General features: G+C 37.4%; 1 protein-coding gene across 2 annotated transcripts in view; it reads left to right on the top strand.

Annotated features, from left to right (window-relative positions):
• Positions 1 to 21,398, top strand: part of LOC309417907 (ubiquitin-conjugating enzyme E2 E2) — a gene marked incomplete at both ends in the record, with an annotated part of 320,158 nt that overhangs the window by 5,114 nt on the left and 293,646 nt on the right. For both annotated transcript variants that reach the window (XM_082015531.1, XM_082015530.1), the window contains one exon: positions 2,999 to 3,049. In XM_082015531.1, coding sequence (XP_081871657.1) covers positions 2,999 to 3,049 — 51 coding nt within the window. The remainder of the gene's footprint in view (positions 1 to 2,998; positions 3,050 to 21,398) is intronic.

Below are 21,398 nucleotides of genomic sequence, written 5' to 3'. Positions count from 1 at the left end.
TGCTGAGGAGCAATTGATGGACAGTATTGTATTAATATGTTATGTCTTGTATAAAAGTAATCATAAATGAAACATCTCTTTATCTTAGATGCTTGCAAAAGCAGTTAGGACTTTTGAACATAAATAGAAAGTACTGTCTGATCAATTCTTGCTTGAAGCAGAAAGGTGTTTTGTTCTTCTTTGCTCAATCACAGGAAAAGCTTGATAAAGGACTGTTTTAGTGCTCTTGGCTTTAGAAGCTAGAAATTTTGAGTTGAACTAGAACAAAGGGAGAAAAGGAGAGAGCTCCGTACCCTTTTGTTTTCAGAATGGAAGGGACATGGGTTAGGATTTAGGAGGAAGAACAGAAGGTTTTTGATCTAGGACTTAAGCTGCACTTGTCAATCCATTCTTGATGTGTTTTGGACTCCTTGTAATGCAATGAAATATTAACTGCTCTTACTGTTATATGTAAAGCAAAGGACTAATCCCTGACTCTATAATAATCATTCTGTAACTTCCCAAAATGCAGAAAAAGCAAAACAGACCATAAAACATGAAGGAGATTCCATGCCACCTAGGTTTTCCGTGACTGGAATTTGTGATAGTATAAATTTCAAAAACACAGTAGAAATTTGACGTACACAGAAGAAATATTTTAAGCATCTTCCACACTTGTAAGATCTCCCTTCTGAAAGGTGTGAACTGTTGGGATTGTTTAAATTGAGTAACTTTTTAAAAGCAACATGTTTGATGTGCTTAGACTTTTCCCTTTTAAAAAATGTGGTGGATTTTCTGTGTTGTTGCAAATATTTACAAGACAGCAATGACATTTATTGGGGAAATTCTATGTACTGTAGATGTAAATATTTCAATGAGTAGAAAAAGCAAATAAACGTCAAATTTCTCCCCCTCTACAGGAGTAGCTAGTGTGTGTGTATGTAGGGTTGGGGTGCATAGAGGTTAGAAGAAAGGCTAAGCATCTGAAAGAGTGTTTTTATCTTTTCAACTATGTCAGCTGGTCTAAGAAATGATTATTACCTCTACCTACAAATCTTGTCCACAATTGTCCTCACTGTTTCAGAATCTGAATGATAGAGGATCAGAATTTCAGGTTCAGGCCAGTTCCTCTACTGCTTTCAGTTCATTTATTCATTATAGCTATAAAATCAACTCGTAGTGGCATAAGGGGAATTTTGATAGTGGCTGTGAGACTCCTTAGCGTGTAAGATTGTATTTGGATGTTAACATTATATAGAGAATTAAACTGCTCACTTTTATGTTATATATGTCACTATACCTGAATGTTTATTTTGATAAACCATTTTCTTTTCCTGTGTTTATGTACTAAATGGGTGGCAGTCATTTTTAACAAATGCAGGCCAGGTCAGGCCTGAACTTTTGGGTTGTGGCTTGAGTGTGTGTCTCAGGAACTGGAGTGGTATTACCATGCAGGTTTTCTTTCTTAGTGTAGGGAATAACAGGAATAGCAATCTGCTCCTGTACACGAAATCTTGTGAAGGAGAAGGGAAGAAGAAAATACTGAAGGTACATTGAATTGTTTTTCTTTTCCTTCCTCCTTCTAAATGTTCATGTTTTTGTACTGAAGTAACCTATAAAAAAGCCTTGGGTGTAGTTTATAGGGAAGGTGGCCATCACAGTCCTGCTAATGGCATCATATTCTGGCAAGTCTTTGGGAACTGTAAACTCCTACAACTTCCTTTGGGAATTCTGTAAACTCCTACTCTGCATGTTTAAATTTATTCAGAGGGGGAGATACTGGCTCTCATGCAGATGCTGGTATAATGGAGAAGAGCCCGTATTGACAGATATGGCAGAGATCAGGAATTCAAGGACTTGGCATGGGAGTGTCAGCTCGGGAATATCCAGAAATCCTTAACAACGAAGTTGTTCTGCCCGGAGGAGGACCTCCAGCAGGATGCCTGTAATGAGTGCAGTACTGCCGGGATCTGGACTGGATCTGCCCAGCTTCATGTCTTTATCAGTGACCTGGAGGATACGGCAGAGCACACTCTCAAGTTTGCAGATGACAACAGGCTGGGGAGGAGCAGCTGGTACATGCAGGGGCAGGGCTACTGCTCAGAGGGACCTCAGCAGGCTGCAAGAGAGGGTTGACAGGGAACTCGTGAAATTCAGCAAGGACAAATGTAACATCATGCGTGGGGGAAGGACTAACCCCTTGTAACGATACGGGCCGGGGAGCAGCTCTGCTGAGGAGGTTGTGGGGGCCCTGGCAGGCAGCGAGCTCAAGGTGAGGCAGTGACAAAGGCTAACTGCCTCCTGGGATGTGTTAACAGGAGCATAGTCAGTGGGTGGATGAAAGTGATTTATCTCCCCTTACTCAGCTCTTGTTAGATTGCATCTGGAATAACATGTACCTGGTTTTGGGCCCCCAGTACAAAGGCGGCACGCACTGGAGCAGGCGCAGGGGCAGGTCCCCAGCCTGGCCAGGGAGCTGGAGCACTCCCTTTGAGCATAGGCTTTTGGGGGGACCTGATAGCAGCCCCCCAATACCTAGGAGGAGGTCACGGAGAAGTCCAGGATGGGCTCTTTCCAGGAGGGTGAGAGACAACTATCCTATGAAGTTGGGTTTCTTTGCTCTGCCAGTATGAGATACATTAAGAAGCTAAATATTCTGGAAAGCAAGAGCTATGAGACAGATAGGCAGAGGGGAAAGAGAGAAGGAGGGTATACGAGACATTTAATTGTGTAAGTCAGCAAAGGAGCTGAGAACCCTGACCTATAGAAAAAGTGGGGTTTTCTAGGTGGCTGCCCATGGCATAACTTGTCCCGCATTGGAAGCTCATTTTTCAAAAAAGATTTTATTTTTTTAGTTCCATGTTTTCTTGAGCAGTTTCATGAAACCTTATAACATCAGCTTTCCATCAGAAATTATGAGAATTGTATTTTATTATTACTGGTTGCTGTAGAGATGTTCATAATGTTGAAAGAAACGTATTGCAAAAAAAGTTCTGATAATCTTTTTTTTTCTCTTAAGAATTCAGAAAGAACTTGCAGAAATTACATTAGACCCTCCTCCAAACTGTAGGTAAGTTCACTTGAATTTTATTAATTTGGAATATGGAAATGGAATATATGGAAATTGCATAGGGGACTGGAGTGAATTTTAGCTATTCATTTATGCTGGTAACTTGGTAATTTTGGAATAAAAGCCAATGGATAACATGTTTTCCTACATACAAGGAATTAATGTGACATACTTCCTGGTAACAAAAGTAATGGTAAAAAACTGGTGAACCCTATGATGCATTAATAGATACAGGGCAAAAAGCAAATCACCCTTCATTTGAGGTATTAAATCAATAACATTTTGTTTGATTCTGTAAAATGCAGTCTTGGTGGCAGTTGCTGATGTGGTCGATTCCTTTTTCTTGCATTTGTTAACACACTGTGAATATAATGGAGAAGGAAAATGTTATAGGCACAAACTATTATTAATCTTCCAACTGTGTTTCTGGTGGTCAGTTACAATATTCAGTGGAAACTTCTTGAAATAGAGCATATGATTGCATAGGCTTTCTAATAATGACTTGGACTGGGTTTTTTTGGTCAGGTATGTTGACTTTCGGTGTGTTTAAAATTGTCTTTGAAATGAGTAATGAGGTAGGCCTAGAAACCCTTGCTGCCTGTGGCCGGGGTGGTATACAGTTGTTTTCAGATGGCTGTCTCCAGCTTCTTATCTGTCAGCTTGACATATGGTCAGTGTTGGAGCTGGGCCGGGGCTGCCCAGCGCTGCTTAAAGGAGCCCCTGCTACCGCACCTCTCGTGGTGAGAGGTCGGGCTTGGTGCAGAAGAATAGCTTCTATCCAGTCCTGCCAACCCATTTCAACTGATGTGGTTAGTAGGATTCATTCTATTAGTGCAGTAAAAAAGAAGATTGATAGAAATGGCTGATTGCATGCAGCTTTTATAATGAATCCCAGTACGTTTCAGTATCGAATTAACTAAGCAACTGGTAGTAAAAATGACAGTCAGCTTTATTGTTTTGGTCTCTTGACAAAAGTATGTGTGAGAAAATATTCTAACAAGATTTGATGTGGTTGTGCTGGATCTCAAGATATAAGTCAAGTGGCTATGTACTAAAGCACTGCGTGGTGAAGTAGCCTTGCAATAATAGCGTTCAAAGAGTATTTCAGTCAATTAGGATGAACGGTTCTTTGCTAGATAAAACATTTTAATAGCTAAGCTGTTCTGTCATACTTACGACTGTGTGCAGGTCTTCAATCACATCAAAGCTGTTTCATATGGCAGATCTTTACTTAGGTGTTGATGACTGATGCCTATTAGTGGATTGATTTGCTGGGATGAATATAAAACTTCAATCTGTTGTAGAAGAATGCATAAGTCTTTGAACTGAGTCTAAAAGGCTTATAGGTTTTACAGCAGTGTCATTTGTTCTAGTTTTCTGAATCTTGCCCTTTGTAACAAAGCAGTTGTTTCAGTATACAAGATACTGTTATTTGATTTTCTTTTGCTAGCAAGTATAAAGTGTGCATTGGCAGTCTTAGTGGAAAGCCCTTTGGTTACTTGCAATTTAAAAAAAGAAGTGAACTGGAGATTTGGGTTTTTTTTTTTTAATTATTTACACTAATGATAAAATAGTAATAAAGCGCACTGCATGATGCTGTTTTGCTAAATCAAAAAATTACATCTAACTTTGTGTGTCTGCTGCTTTAACACAGTTCTTAGGATGCAGAATTATTTCATGTTGTGATCTTGATAGATAACCATTAGTAACTTTACTATTAGCAAATATGTTTTTATAGTCAATATGGAATCACTTCATTTAGTTTTATGCTCTGTTGACATAGTCTAAACAGTGTTTTCATTTGAACTTCATCTATTTTCTATTATAGTTAAACATTACAAAATAAATACATCAGCCAGACATGAGTCTTCAGCACAATGAAGAAAGCCAAGCTATACTAAAGTATATCTTACCCTAAAGTATGGATACGTCCTTTCTTGGTTTTAGTGAAATTTAGATCATTAGCTTCTCTATTTCAAAACCATATTTCATAAAGACAAGTTCCTCACAGATGTAGGCTACTTCAAATGGTTGTGATTCCAGCTTACCCTCACTATATGTCCTCTTTTATATACAAAATAAATCATGATTGGGTAATAGGAATGTCATAAATCGCAAAACTAAATGTCACAGAAGACGTGAAGGAAAACTGTTAAGAATTATTTAATAATACTCTCTAAGTAGTTATTTAGGAAGTTCTGATGGGCAGGATATTGAGCTGAATTGGAACTTGGGTGGACTACTGCAAGATGTGTTGTTTCCATTAAGTACAGCAGGCCAAAGCTTCAGGTTTGTCTCACTCAGGAAAAAAACCCAAAATGGAACAGCATCTGTAGTACAGTAGCATCCCTTAATGGCATGCTAGGCTACACACTCGGTACAAGCTCCAAGGGAGTTGCAGCTTCCGCTTGTGCAGCAGCTGCAATCTTAACGCTTCCCCCTCCTCATCCCCACGAAGAGAATAGGCTGTATAATCTTGTTTCTCTGGAAGACAAAAAAAGTCTTGCTCGCACATATGCCTTGTAATTGGCAGATTATCACTGCTGTGACTTGCAGCATCTTTCCAAAACTGTGGAAAGCTGTGGATTTCAGAGTTCCTAAAAAAATCTGTCACATTTGGCTTTAAAAGATTTAATGTTATAAGAGATCGGAGTTGCCTGCCTTCCTAGGTATTCATATCCTGTAGTTTGGGTCCTGGGCAATGGAAAGAGTCCTCTTGACTCCCCAAACTTTGGATTATTCCTCAGGATGGAGAATATATAATGTTCTAAGTGTCAAAAAGTCAAGCTGGGGGGCGTGTGGGAGTTGAGCAATGTAATCATTGCTATTTTTGGAGGAAGACATGTCATAAAAAGTCTGTTATACTTCACGTTTAACAGAGAGAACTGGATGTTTTTTGGTATGTTGTGCTCTCCCTCCTCGTTTTACTTTTGTACAGAATTTACTGTCAAGGAGAGTCCTGAATGCTAAGCAGGTAATTTGTATTTTAAATTTGCAGCATTGTGAAATTTTAGTTTGTCAGGAGACAGTATACCTAAATTGTAGACATTTGCCACTTTTTTTTTTTTCCTTCTCATTGAAATACCAAAGCTTGATTGCTAGCAATGTTGCACATATTATACCTCTGAGTAGTGCAGAGGTATGTCTTTTCTCGTGGGTGATAAAAACCTCACTTTTAAGTATTATTTGCATATATTGCCTTGCTGAAAGAGGGGAGTAGTCAGGAACTCTTGTATCTAAAATAATGCCTTTTTAAACTTTTCAGTAATTTGGGCCGCATCTTGTCCAAGACAATAGATTTCATAGAGTACAACTTCTATTGTCAGAGTTGTTGTTCTCTTGCCAGTGAGAAGGGAAATACATCTCTGTGGCAACTTATACCAATTGCTTACATGGGAGAATAATATTTGGAAAGTATTTAATGTATTTTTAGCTTCTTTCACTGTGAACTTAGCAGCTGGAAACAAGGAGAGCCAGCACAAAGTGAATAGCAGCTCTCTGTGGACACCACTTGGAGCAACTGCTCAATATTTTCCTATTAAGTCACTGTTGTTACCTATCTTCTTCTTTGTGTTTTCTTTTGATTTCTCTAGCATATTTGTCACCATTCTTCTCTTTTTCTGTGTATTTACTGCAATTGCTTTTGTATGTTATACGCTTTATTTCTTTTTCCCTGTAGCAATATGGGTGATCCTTGAGGCTCAGAAACCTACTTTAAAGGGCTGTGCAGCTTAGTGGGCGAATTAACTGGTTCTTGTTCCAGAACAATAAATTTAAAACCCTGCATGTAGTCTTATATATTAGTTTGGAATCATTACATAATTCCTTGCTTTTTACACTATCTGCAAAATTGATAAACAACAACATTTCTGATCCTAGTATGTTGCTTGTGAAAACTAATCACACTGAAAAGACTTAAAACACAGCCCTTTTTGGGGTGATACAAAGAAGAGCCAAGTGGAATGGTGAATACTCACCTTGGCTTAGGAAGAGAGGGCAGCATGCCTAATGGATGCCTCTTGCACTATTAATGACTGTATGGAGTCTGACGTTCCTGTTCAATATTGCTCCGACTCTGTTTTTGCTGAAATGGTGGGGCCGGGATCTTCACAAGTCTAAGGGATTATGTGACTTCCTTCAGTTTAAGTTATTGTTCTTGGGGCCATTTGTTTAAACTCTTGCCTAGTGCTACTTTAAAGCTAAGGAGATGGCACAGAGGAGCGTGAGGAGCAGAAAACAAATGTTAGTAGAATGTCATGGGAAGACTGGGAGGGAGAAGATTGTCAGCCCTGCTCTATGATGCAGAGAGGTAGAAGTGTAGGCAGCTAGAGCAGCAGGTACAGCAAGTATCTGTCGTGCTGCCCTGGCCTACTCGAGTCTCCTTCCTTCCCTCGCACTTGAGGAACCTGTTAAGGAGCCTTCTCCTCTTCCCGCTGTGTGCACACGCATACAAGCACAGAGATACTCGCATAGCTTTCCAGTGTGAGCAAAGAGATGCCTTACAGCTTTTTAGATCATAGGGTCGCATCAGTTTGACTTGGGGCCGGTGTGGTTGAGTAATCTTGGCTATAACGTTTCCTTAAAATGTTTGAATACATGTGAACATACCTGGAGAAAGCAGAGCAATACCTTCTCCAAATGCAAAAACAATTCCTCTTGGGTGCTGGAAGGATTCTGTTTTTAAAGCAATTTGCTCAACCTAAATTGATATGCTTCTCTTTTGGTTAGTCTCCTTTAGTTTGCACAGAGAGTTTACGTAATGATTTTGGTAGCATTAAGCGCTTGCTCAGTAACACTGCATCCACTACCTATTTTACTACCTTTAGATGCCTGTTGAGTTCTTTTTACTCTTGTCCAGGACACACAGGCTACTTCAGTGAAGTGCTTCCTTGCTGTTTAATCAAAGAAGAAACTTTAAGGCAGCATAAGCACAGAACATCATGTCTGCATCATGGCTGTCGTATCACTTTAGAAGGAATATGGGAGTATAGTGGCTCTTCTGGCTAAAGAAAGGCTTTAGGGATCTGATAGAGATTTCACCGAAGCAGGACCTAGGCACAAAATTCAAGTGGAAAAAAAATCCTCAAGATGTAGCAGGTTATATTTTTATTTTAAAAGGAACTGCCATCAGATTTTGATTGTTTGAGTTAGGGATGCATCAATCTGTTGCCATAGGCACATGACTGCGATGCAGCTGATGTTAATGTGCAAGCACGATGAAAACCGGAATAAGGAATGCTTTCTTTGAACATTTTGCCTCACAAACATTTCCACCCTCCTTGGTGTGAATCTGGGCTCTCTTCCCATTATATTACATTACCCATGGAGTTTACCTTCTGCCTGTATAGACTTTCTTTGATCTACTGCTAGTTTTCTATAACCTTCTAGAGAAAATGTGACACAGAAAATTGTGTATAACTTTGCCTGGCTAGGCCTCTTAAGAATTTACAGCAAATAGCAAAACTTAATCAAAAAGATACACATAGAAGCAGTTGATCTTAATGTGTAGGATCCCATTGTTTTTAAACCTATGATGTATCAATATTCATTTGAGGATAAGAACAAATGTAAAATGTATTTGAGTGCTCATTGCAACTGCTTTATTTTTTAATTTTGATTCCTTTTCTGCTTCAAAAGCAGTGAGAAACACGTCCCAAAGTCATGCAAGTTAATGAGTGTACTGGGATTGCATTTTGTAATAGCAACTATACTACTTTTTATCACTTGTTAGCTTGCCGGGTTTTTATACCTGGTGGGTTTTTTAGATTATCTTGGTACCTTGAAGTACCCCGGATGAAAAGTGTCAGGTTACATTTTAATATGTGATCTTTTAATTGCTTTAGCTATTTTCTTTTAAGACCATGCAGGACAGTGTCACTTGTGCTTTAAGGTCTGAAGGGTGTAACTGTACTAAAACATTTTTTTAAAAAAATATCTGTTTATTGTCACTGTAAAAGTGACTCTATACCTTTAATGTTGTATTGTTCACGAAGCATCTGTTTTTAAAAAATAACACACAGGTGTTTCTTTTTGGGGGTCTTCCATGTGTCAAGATGCAGTGTACTTGCAAGGCCATCTAAAGTATAGCTGATGTTTCTTTAGTGGTCTGATATCTTTGAAAATGTGTGTTTGATATGAAAAAATATTAGACAGCACTGAACTTTTTTTCATTGAATAAACTGAATTATGAATATTTACTTGATTCCATTTCTGCTTGTGGTCGTGGAGTGATTTTAGGATTGGTTAGATGTAGCACTCAGAAGCTTCAGGATGTGTTGTGGGCATCGGTGGCTAGAAACCTTAGCAACCTTCAAGAAGATGGTGGGGAGAAAGGGCACTAAAGGGAGCCTGTCGCTGGCTGCTTGCCAGGACTGGCAGCTTCACTCGCTGATGATGAAGTAAGGAACTAGCTGACAACACCCATTAATACCTCCCAGCATAACAATACCTCCACATGATTTCTGCCAGTTCTCCCAGTTTTCAGATGATGACAGCTTCTCTCCCAGGAGGAAAAGAAAAGAGAAAATAGTATTAGAGAAGAATAAGAGTACTTCAGCGAGCACTGTGTGAGTGCAGGTTTGGAAGGTCAGGGGATGCCAGAGCACGTTCCATGGGACAGCTGAAGCAGGGAAATGGGTGGAGATTGGGGCATAAGGAGGGGTTCTGAGAATCAAACAGCCCTTGAAGCAGGAAAGGGCAGAAGAGTACCCAAAAAGGAGCCTGTGTTGGACACAGAAGGGAACCTTGATATTTGCAATGTGCTTAGTGTACGAGATAAAGGTCTAGTTTAAATTGCAATGTGGGGAAGGTGGAGTGGAGGACTAGGTAACTAGGAGTGTAACAAGGGTAAAAAGAACACTTTGATGCTTTTAGCATGGGGAATTCTGAACAGAGAAATTTTCCTCCAGTGGTTTCATATAGAGTTGCAGCTGGTCTTTGTAAGTCAGTCTTCTAGAAAGTACAAGGGCAGTCCCCAATCCTTTCTGCTCCAGAATTTTTCAGACTACCTTCCATAGACATTTCTTTCGCCTTCTCCTACATAGCTAAACAAAGTTGTTTCTTTCCCTGCAAGCCTGAATTTGATTTATAACATGGAACCGATGTTATATATGCATGTTTTTGTAATCTCCTCAATACAGCCCTCATAAAACAGCAAAATAATCTCTCCCCCCACCAACCCTAAAATAAGTGTGTTAAATAAACAGTCATTGCTTGCCAGCAAGGGAAACAAAACCACGTTGGCTGAGACTTTGCATCATTGTTAAGAGACTTTGCAAAGAAATATCTACACGTGTAGCTTTTAAATTAGTTAGTTACTTCTGTGGAGTTTTTTCCTATTTTTTTTTTTCTAAATGTAGACTAATGTCTCATATAAAAACTATGTAAGGGTCAATTTTTTTACAGAAATTTGATAGGGCAAACTTATTTGAAAGTGTGACTGTAGTAGGTACTATTGCACTGAACAAGCAGTCACTGCCTTTTCATGATAATCATTTAAGAAACATGCTTTTATTAGCAACTCATTACCCTTTAGTAAATTACTCATTATTGCGTAAATGGGGGAGATGGAAGGTACTTTGTCTGTTGGTTAGGACTGACAGCATTACTGATAATGAAGTATTTGTTTCCTTAAGTAAATGGCACAATCTCAGAAGTGCCTAATGCTGTTGTCTTCAATACACCCAACATTTGGACAGAATTTGAACTTTGATCTTCTGTGTAATACTTTAAAATTATTTCCTTTTTATGAAAACTTTAAAAAAGCCTCTGACAAATTCATGTTATTTTCTGAATGCCATTGTGTACCTCTTATTCCTTCTAAAGAAAAAATAGTGTTTTCTTTTTTCCTTGGAAATTTGTTTTAAAAAATCAGTTTCTCTCAGTTGCAATACCACAATTCTACAGCTTTTTAACAGCTGTTAATTTACACATTTTATTTCTTTTTTTTTTTTTCTTTTGGCTTTTTGTTGTTGCTGGTTTGGTTTTGTTTTTACACAGGTATGTCTGTCTAAGGCGATGCTGTAGTTTATCATTTATTCTTGGTATACACGGAATGTGAAGAGATTTACAAATAATAGCCTGAATTTAAGGAAAGTTTAGTCCAAAATCTTCTGGAAGACAAGCTGCAGTTTAAGACTAAAAAGTCATGAACTAGTAACAGAGCAGGCTTTACAGCATTTCAGAAACAAACTATGAAATTGATCTGGGTGCTGTTTTCTTCGTGTGCAGTAAAACTTATTTATGCTGTAGTTACACATTTGCAGCTTTGTTACAAGCTTTTTGGGGTATCTAATTGGCTGCAGCTTTGAATCATATCATAACACATGCCAAATGTTGCTAATTACAATTAAGATATCTACTTGAAATAATCTTTGTTTTCATTTTCTCTGACAATTTATTTTTTTCACTTATTTACATGCCTTTAATTTTTCATTTTAACAATTCTTGCAGCACTTTAATTTATTTTTGTTTCAAAGCTGTGGAATTGGATTAAACAGAGTTTTTTAAACACTTCCATGTTGCTTGGAAAGAAGCCAGTTACTGTGTATTGGCTTAATAGAAACCATGCTTAGCAGTGCCTCACATATGGCAGCTCGTGTTTGTGTGGTAAGGCATTATGTATTTTAAATATTACCTTTTATACGATAGTCAAATTTATGCCAGAGTCTGAAGTTTCCTCTGATTAATGTTAACAAAAATAGCAGAGAGCCAACTGTTTCTGTTTTTTAGAGAGAAATATGTAATTAAATACATAATTTACTGTCTACTCTGCACAAAAGCCATATTTATGTGGCCTTTATTAACTTGAGATGCATACTGTGCCTGGAGAAGGCTATAGGTGAGTGATAATATGTTTTCTTGACACTTTTAGCCTTTTAATGTTGTAAATATTGTTGAGGCCAAGATGGTGGCTCTGTAGCTAAGACTGAAATATAAGGGTTTGCGCTTAATTTAGGAGATTGAGTTATATTTGAAGAATAAACTGTACACAGTTACAGCAATTACTCTTTGGGTAACACTTGACACAGCTGACAACTTAAAGCTTAAATTTCTGAAGGTTTTTTTCTGGTTGGGGCGGTGTTGGTTTTTTTTATTTAAAACTTAGTATAACCTTTACGAAGTTTGGAGCTTGGTATAGCCTTTATGAAATTTAGAGCTTTTAAAGGCATTTGTTCTGGGTTGGCTGTAGACAGTCTTTTTATATAAAATTCAGCAGTGACTTTTCATAATGAAATTGCTTTATCAGAAAATAATACTGTTGTTCAGTGGCAAAATAGTGAGTGATTTCATTCTTTCAAAATGATTGCCTCATGTTTAGTACAGGTTGTTTTGGGGGGAGGAGGGCTTTTTATTTCTGCAAGATTAGCTGATGTTCAATTTAACTTTTGTTTGGGAGGTATTGACAGTAATCATCACTGAAACATACATCATAAATCTAATAAAGATTATTATCCTCTTTATTATAACTTTAAAATTGCCAAAGGAAATTCTTTTCTTTCTATGACACCAGTGTAGTATCTTCTGCATCAATCATAATTATATGGGTAATGTATATAAACATGTAGTAACAAATTAGATTTATTTTACGTTTTAAGGTGTTCTAAAATGGCAACTAGGTGTTTTATTACACTAAGTTAGGATTAGTCTGCTTACACATAAGAAAGCAGTGTTTAGGACTTTATACTTATGGACTAAATAGATTATTTCTTTTTTTTAGATAATTACAATATGCTTAGAATAACTATATGGTGTCAACTGTAAGGTTTTTTTTACCATAGATGTGATCCAGAGAATTTAAAAATGCTGTACAGTCTCACTCTTTGGTATCTGAGGTACTGTAAATAGGATAAATATATGTATTACCTATAAAATTAGGCATGTTATAACCCTTCAAAAGTGGATGGATGGAATGCAAGTAATGCATTTAATTTTCAGATAAGTTTGTAATTGAAAAATCAGATGTGTCGCTAACATGTAATTTCAGAATGATTGATATAAATAATTGATGGCTAAGTGCATAGCTGTGGCACTTAGGGTTGTAAACCAGGGATAAAAAAAAGTTTCAAATTTGAGGCTTGCAACTAGTGTGAGTTCACAGGAAAACTAGTTTCAGAACCTATAGTAAATGCAGTGCTAGCTTTTGCAGTAAAATAAAGTAGCTGTGGATGGGATTCATTAAGTGTTCTGGGTTAAACTGTTAGCTGGAGTTAACTGGGCTTGAACGTCGCACAGGTATTTTGACTGAGTCTCTAGCATGAAAATGGACCATTCCCATTATTTCAGATTTTATTGGATAGCTTGAAAAGAAGCGCGTTCTTGACTGGACTTTTTAAGGAAGAGTGTCTGGTTTTTGATTACTGGATAAGTGTTAGCCTTGATCCACGTTATATTGGAGTAAGTTCATTTTTCTGCAGCAGGCATCATAGGAAACACTCTGTCTTGCTCATTCAGAGTACTTTGTGGGAGTGCACTTCTTGGCACTGTACCTCTCCCATCCTGGAGGACTGATTTTGCTGGCTGAGTCAGAAACACAACCGTGACTTCTTGTGTCTCCTGCATACAATCTGCCACGTTGCCTGCCAAAACCAATCCTCTGGAGTTGCTTTGTGCCATGAGTACAAAGAGCAGGTTCTTCATCTTGCTCTTTCTTTTCCTGAGGGACTTGTAGAAGATCTTCCACAGTTTGGCTCAGAGAAAGTAGCCAGCTCTAGTGATGGGGAAAAAACCCAACGTGCCCCCCCCCCCCCAAATTAACTGTTTGTCTTATTTGTGTTCTGTTACAGATAAAATAAGACCTGTCTGTCTATAAAAATATTTCTAAAAGAGGGCTTGCTTCACTGCCATGTCTTATTCACAGCAATGTCCTGTTGGTAGCAGCAAGAACAGTAAAACACTTTGACACACAGTGTGCACATTACAAAAATGAAGTGTCATATCAAAAATGGCTGTAAACATTTTCACAGTCACTTGTCATTGCACGTTTGAAGGTGGGAAATTTTTATAGGCGATGACTCAATTTTCTTCCTTCCCTCCATGCCTGGGCTGCCTTGAAGGGAAGAGGCATCTACTGAATATGGGATTTCAATGGACTGTTGTGGGCACAACTACTATAATCTGGTTTGTCTGAGTACGTTCCTCAACAGTCTACCAAGACAGTGATTAGGCATCAATGCAAGAAGACTATTTCAAATGACAATCCAGCATTAACTGAATTACAGGAGGTTTTTTTAATCTGTAAACTGTAGTCTTCAAGAGTAAGATCAGGTGATCACAAGTGTCATTGGGATGGGAAGCTGTCTGGCTGATAGGCATCACGTAATCAACTCAAAAATCTCATTTGAGTCTGGAATTACTGTAGTGTAAATCAGATTTAAATTCATGATTCAAGTATAATGACCTCCTGCATTACAAACCTCCCTGAGAGATGTTTAATTAATAATGTATACTAACTGTGAGTGTTTTGGCATATATGTGTGGCATATGCTTCTAGGTAGCCACAAATACAGCCTCAAAAGCCCACAATGTGATGGCTGTAGGATGAGGCATTTTTAAGATGTTCTGCAGCAACCTGCTTTGCTCCTTACTGAATGCAAATAGCTTGAAGGAATGACAACTATCTCAGTTTCTGTAGAATCTTTATGATTTATATGATAATGATAATTTTATTCTGCTGACAGTACAGAGCACTTTGCAGACTGATATCAAGGTTAATTGTCACTTTGAGAAGTGAAGTACAGTCTGCCAACCTGATGCTCTGCTCAGCTGAGAAAGATAATTGTTATTCAAGTAGTATTTAAATGAGCTCAAATGCTGACAAATACACAACCAAAATATTTTATATTTTTTCTCTCATGTTCATTGACTGTACTAGAGAATGAGGTCATCACTGTGTATAAATATCACTAATGGACACTGCTGTAGAAACATACTGAGTATTTACAGAACTTACAAGGACTGGGTGCCCCAGTGTGGGTTGCAGGAAAATACTTTAAACTTGAGTTTCTCCTGTCAACACATCCTAATTCTTTTATGTCTGTGGTTACTTTTAACAGTTGTACTGTTACCTTATATATGACTTCTTATGCACTATAACCCGACCTTATTGACACGGAATGAGAGGTTTGCAATTTGTACTGTGCCTTGCAAGTTCTTAAGGTTACTGCATGCTCCACGTATCTCACAATGATTCTAAAGATAACTTTTTAATTTTTTTTTCGCCTCTAGATTTGGGGAATTGTAAGCAGCCCAGTGGCCAGAGAAATAATGCAGAAACATGCAAATATTACTATAAATTAATAGGTTAGGGTGTTTTGTATCCCTGGTAGCTGTGCAACTTTTTAAGGGAGCTGGACAGCTGTATGACACAGTGTAGTCCTATATCCCAGAGAGCCACGAGGCTGTCCCAAAATCTGGGACTGGCTTTGTTTAATTTACATAACCCCTTTCAACTTAGGGTCTTCAAAATTAGGATTTTACTGTGTAGCTTTTCTCTTTTTGAAATATTTTAATTGAATAGAATGCATGCACTGTGTTCTACCCGCTGCCCCTCTGGATATTTTTTTCTTGGCTGTTTAAAAATTATGAGCTGCAGGGGTCTTCTAGTCTTCAGAATTTTTAATCTATTTTGATGCAATAGTAGTTGTATCTACACGCTTGTACTTCTGTTCTTTTATACGCTTCCAAACTGACTTTTTCCTTATTCACATGAAAACTTCTGGGTTTATGTTCAGTGACTTGTTTGTTGCTAGTATTTCAGTGAAGTGGGTTCTGTTTGTTTGGTTGGGTTTCTTTATTTAGAATGTTAATTTGATGCAATTTTTGGACTAAATTAATAACTGATGTACATCTACTAGACAGACTATATTGTAAATATGTCTAAAATGTGCACAAAGCACAGTAAAATTATAGAATAGTTACTTTTAAGACTTTAAGAAGTAAAGATAAAATAAACTTACCTTAGTCTTTTATGGAAAGGGCATGATTTTTGGCATGACAATCCATAAGTTCCTGGCTAAGGTGGTTGCATATTACTTTTGTAGGGTGACAGTTCATTGCTTCCTGGTAAGAGACCACTTTCTTGTTAATTTAATTCTGTTATTTAATATGCATTATAGTCCTGCAGCTAAGAAACATAAATTCTTAAATGGATTGTTTTCAATCCTAAACATTTCCATACTTTTTGTAACATTTTTAGATTCTGTGTGGCTTAGTAACTTTCCACATGACTAATGAAGATTTTAACAAACAAAATGGAAAAGGGCCAACTTGTAATTGTTAGTGCAGTAGCATAATCAGCGATACACGGTTTGTTTGTTATAGCTCAGCAACGGAACAATGTTTCAAAGAGAAAACATGCAGAGATGATTAGTAAGTACCACAGTGATGTGAGACTGTCCAACTACAGAAGCAGGCTAGCTGGTTTATTCATATGAATACTTCAGGATATGCTTATGTTTTTCTTATCATGAGGGGCACCGATAATGTCCAACTCTAGCAGCTATTTATACTAATCTAAGAAAAAAATAAACGAAAGGGGTTTTTTTTTGGTTGTTTTTTTTCTTGGATAAATAGATGCGTTGTAGAAGTGTAGGGAATTCTACATGTTGTACAAACTACCAAACCGATTAGAGCTTACTTTATGGAAACACGAAAAGGTGAAAAAAGGGAAAAAGACAGTTACTTTTAAGCAATAAAATGTTTATCAGATGTTTATGAAAGATATAGATAAGTAACTTCAGGACTTATATTGTAGCAATTACGAAGACTACAAAATGATCATCCTTTCTGACTGTGTATTGATTGAAATGAAGAAATTAAATCGGAAATAGCTGTGCAGTGTGATAAGTAATGGTGAGAAGACTCAATTGCATAATAGTTGTTGTTACTGCATTTCAGTCTATTTTGCTGAATTTGTTGCAAGCACGCTTTAAAACAAAGGAAAACAAACAAACAAATAAAACCAAAACACAGCCAGGAGGGAAAAAACAAAGCAAAACCCAAAACCCTCGCTGAGTTCACACAAGAATCTGAACATACTTGACTTATAAAACCGTGCTGTTACTTGGTCAGTTGAAATAAAACTTTCCATATTCCACTTTCAGAATTTTCATTGTCCCTAATTATTTCTGATATCATTCTGTGTCCTTCTGTGGCAAGTTTGAAGATAGCATTCCACAGTGAATTCTTCCTGGCTTCATCTCAGTCCTAGAAAGTGGTCATTCTCTTGAGAGTTCAATATTAAATACAGAATGCTTGTATGGGGAATAGAAGAAGGTAATTTTGCTGCTTATCTATGGAGAGGCAATATATTAGTCTCAGTTTTTCAACAGTAAATGCCATTCAGTCCTAAAATTTCCATTGAGTTTACAGATTACTTTTGCTCAGCCATTTCACTCACCCTTTAGAAAAACAATTGGCTTGCAAACCTTATGCTGTTTTCTTCCAGCTTCTGCTATGTGTTCTTTCATCCCCTTGATACAGTGACTTGAATCATCAGCTTTATCTAAATATTCAGGCTACAAAAGTTGATGAATTGGTTGAATTAGTTTTAAACTGATTTTAATTAAAAAGTGTCCAGATAGATTTTTGAATTCTTTAGTTTCTGTCTTATTTGGGGTTATATTAAGTCTATTGATTTTAAATCAATGCCATTTTAATCAATGTAAACCTTGTTTCTAAATGTTCCTGCAGCTTTTTGACTGGTTTAGCTAAAAATAGTCTTAAATAATGTGTTTTTCTTGAACAGTGCATGTTTATGCATAGGCTAGCCTTCAGCTAGATATCCATTTTGCTACTTTCTTCCTTAGTTTTTCCTGGAGAAAAAAAAAAAGTCCAGCAACTTAAGCAATGTGTTGGAGAGATGTCAACTAACTGTAGTTAACTTCTCCTTTACAAATCTTATTGGTTTCAATGAATTTATTTGACAAGAGCCTTCTTTTAACACAGAAGGTACTTTTTGGAGGCAAGGTCAATTTATGTCACACAACATTTTTGATGGCATCTGCTGTACAGTTTTCATTAAAATGAAGTTCTGTAGAGAAGAGAAGGCTCAGGGAGATCTCATCAATGTATATAGATACCTAAAGGGTGTAAAGGAGATGGAGTTAGGCTCTTTTCAACGGTGCCTTGTGACAGGAGCGGAGGCAGTGGGCACAAACTGAAACACAGGAGGCTCCACATCTGAACATCAGGAAAAAAGTTTTTCACAGTGAGGGTGACTGAGCACTGGCACAAGTTGCCCAGGGAGGTTGTGGAGTCTCCATCCCTGCAGATACTCAGAAGCCTTCTGGACATGGTCCTGGGCAACTGGCTGTAGGTGGCCCTGCTTGGGCAAGATGACCTCCAGAGGTCCCTTCCAACATCAGCTGTTCTGTGATAATTACAATGTACTTTTTTTTTTTCTTACTGAAAAGCATGACTATTCCAGCATTTTTGAGTTGACAGATCACAAAAAAACCCCTAAGGGTAAGTTTATATACTTTTTTGGGGGTCTGAAACAACACGGGTGAGATGCAGTTTGAAAATAGGCTGTGTGTGGTGGCTGGCTCACATTCTGTGAATCTAGCTTTATTTCATATATAAACATGTTCATTGCAAATTTTGCTTTTGTTGTACCTTAGGAAATCATGTGCAGTGTTTCTTGTTAGAGCTGAGTATAGCTTGTGTTTGCAGATAATTGACTGAAATTAAAGGATGAACTTAGAGGAGCTGTGGAATGGAAGTGTGAAACTTTTGCCCTTTTTGAATTGACTTAATTTTTGGCCTAGCATTTAAATTCACTAATTAAATCTTTGGTTGAAAATTTTGCAGAACTATTTTGTTTGAGCAACATGCAACTGCTGTCTCACTTGGATTATACTATTTTATGTTTAGACTTCTAATAAATGAAATTTGCTGACTGTTGTCTTTTAGCAGTGAAGTTTAATGTGATAAGTGCTTTCACTTGCTTGCTTCAGTGAAGTATATAAGCAGTCATGAAGAACTCTGTTTTTTATCCTGAACAATTTTTTTTCCCATGCTTGAAAGTTAGTGGACTCCTTTGCATTTATTGCATTTCTGTTTGAATCAAAGACCGAGAGCCAGCCAGTTCCTTAAGGCTTTCTAAATCCACGCAGCTTAAATCACTCTTAAATATGTAACCCGTTTCATATACTCAGACGCATCTAACCCCAGACAGAAGAAGAGATGGATCAACGACTAACCTCAGAGCGATCCTGCAGAATTGCTACCCCACTGCTACCAGCAGTGGTGTGGCTCCTGGTCCACATGACGAAGGATCTCTGCGGGCCCTAGCCCTCTCTCCCTGGCATGCCAGAATGGTAGTAAATGGTTTTAAAACCCCCCACCCATATTACTCAAAATGTTCTTTTATATCATCAGAACAGTAAACAGTCTAGTCTTTTTTTTTTTTTTTTTCCCCTGCTCCTGAAAGCAGTAACTAAATAGCTCAGCAAAACAGGAGTAGATGATATGCTTAAACTTTAATTGCCTTACACTGGTATTCAACCAGCATAAAAGGCCTTGCCAATGAGACATTGGGCATCTTGTAGGTTAAATGAAGAACTGGCATTGAATAAGCAAATAAAAAAACTGGACCTGTACTGGCTCTGTACAGAGTCATCTCATGTGCCGCTGTACTAAGTTTCTGAAGATGATTCTTAAGAGGCAGGAGTGGCATTCCTGAGATGGAAAATAGAAGACTTTTCACCAGAGATGGTGAAGAAGAAATTACCTGAGGGATGTGTGAAACACTGCTGATTTTATAGGTTGGGAGACACTACTTAAGCATACAGACTACATTAAAAAAATGCACAGTTATGCAATGATTTTTTTTGTTTGAGAAATATACATACATTCATTTGAAATACTGTTTCAGATTAATATAATATGCATGTGATTTGGGGGTGAAATTTATTTAAAAGTTTACGAAGTTTGAGAAGAAAGTTTTAAAAATCACAGCCATGTATTTTTTTAAAAACGTTTCTTCTGTTTCAGCACTTTCTGTTTTAAAAAACAAAACCAAACCTCATATCTCTTAAGGAATTCCTTTGAAGGGCTGCACATTAAGACTAGGTATATTTATCATTTTGGTGGGGGGTTCTTCCTCCTTCAATTTAATTTAACCAAATAAAAAAAAATCACTTGTTCCTTGCAGTCCATTAACTTTATAAACCTCTTGGTTTTCATTTGTGGACAATTTGGTCCATTCCTGTTGCTGCAAAGCTTTGGTTCTCTAATTTTCAAGGCTTAACAGTTAACGCTTGCGACTTTCATTTGATTGTCATGCTCCCAGTAATTTTGTTATTAAAGTTGAAATTTTACCATTTAATTGCAGTTTAATGTAACTAGAGAGCAGACATAGTAACTTCAATGTTATTTTAGATAAAGTTAACACTGGGAGAGTGATGTCCTAATGCCAGCAGTCCCAAGTACTGCTTAAAAGAGATATTTTCCTGAGTTAACCCTGTCTAAAGAGCCACGTGATTCCTCACGTAAGAAGTAAAGATTCCTGAAAAAGCTTTTGAAAATACCTTTTAAATTGCAATCCAATTTGAAGTAACTGATCCAGAGGATAAATTTAACAAGAATACCTTTGCTGCCAATTTGTTCTTGTATAAACACTCATACTGTAAATAGTCATATGTTTAAGCAAGAACTCTAATTAGACCTTGTGGTTACCGAACCTGTTCATCATTAAAAATGCCAGTAATAGAGCATGTGACATAGCAGTGGCCGTTTCATACCACAGAAACTAAAAGAAACTATATTCACCAAGTATTCTAGTTGACCGTCAAAGGTAGGGGGAAAACTGTGAATGTATTAATTGGAACTTCACTGAGTTCTATGGCAAGAATTTATATCTAGATCAACCACTGAATTGTAGGTGTATTTAGACTGTAAATTGTCTGCAGCAGAATTTGGGAAAAATACTTCTTATAATGGTAATTCCCTAAAATACCAGTGACAATCATACACAAAAAAAAAAAATCTTGGCTACTTGAAGCTGAGAGCATCTTTCTTATACTAATAGCCTCTGTTCTTTCTTCCTAATTGCTTCTAAAACTAGCTATTTAATGTCTTCGGTAACATGACTTCCATTCCTTGTAGTGTTTCGTATTTATCGTAGCCCCTTCTGTTACTGCCGTTTGTTTATGTTCTACAACTTCTTGTTATAAAGCGGAGGTGACCCCTCTGGACTTGTCACTTAGGTCTATACGGGTAAAATTTAACAATACCAGAGTGCATTCTTGGACTATGAAACTCAGTTGTTTATATTACTTAATTATTAGAACAATCTGGCAAGCCTTTGGACAGCATCAACCAGTATTCTCCCAAACAAATCCTGAGC

The sequence above is a fragment of the Phaethon aethereus genome (genome assembly GCF_964289735.1).
Source record: "Phaethon aethereus genome assembly, chromosome: 2".
Taxonomy (NCBI): Eukaryota; Metazoa; Chordata; class Aves; order Phaethontiformes; family Phaethontidae; genus Phaethon; species Phaethon aethereus.
The sequence above is the reverse complement of the archived record's forward strand: the minus strand, read 5'-3'. Positions and strand labels throughout refer to the sequence as shown.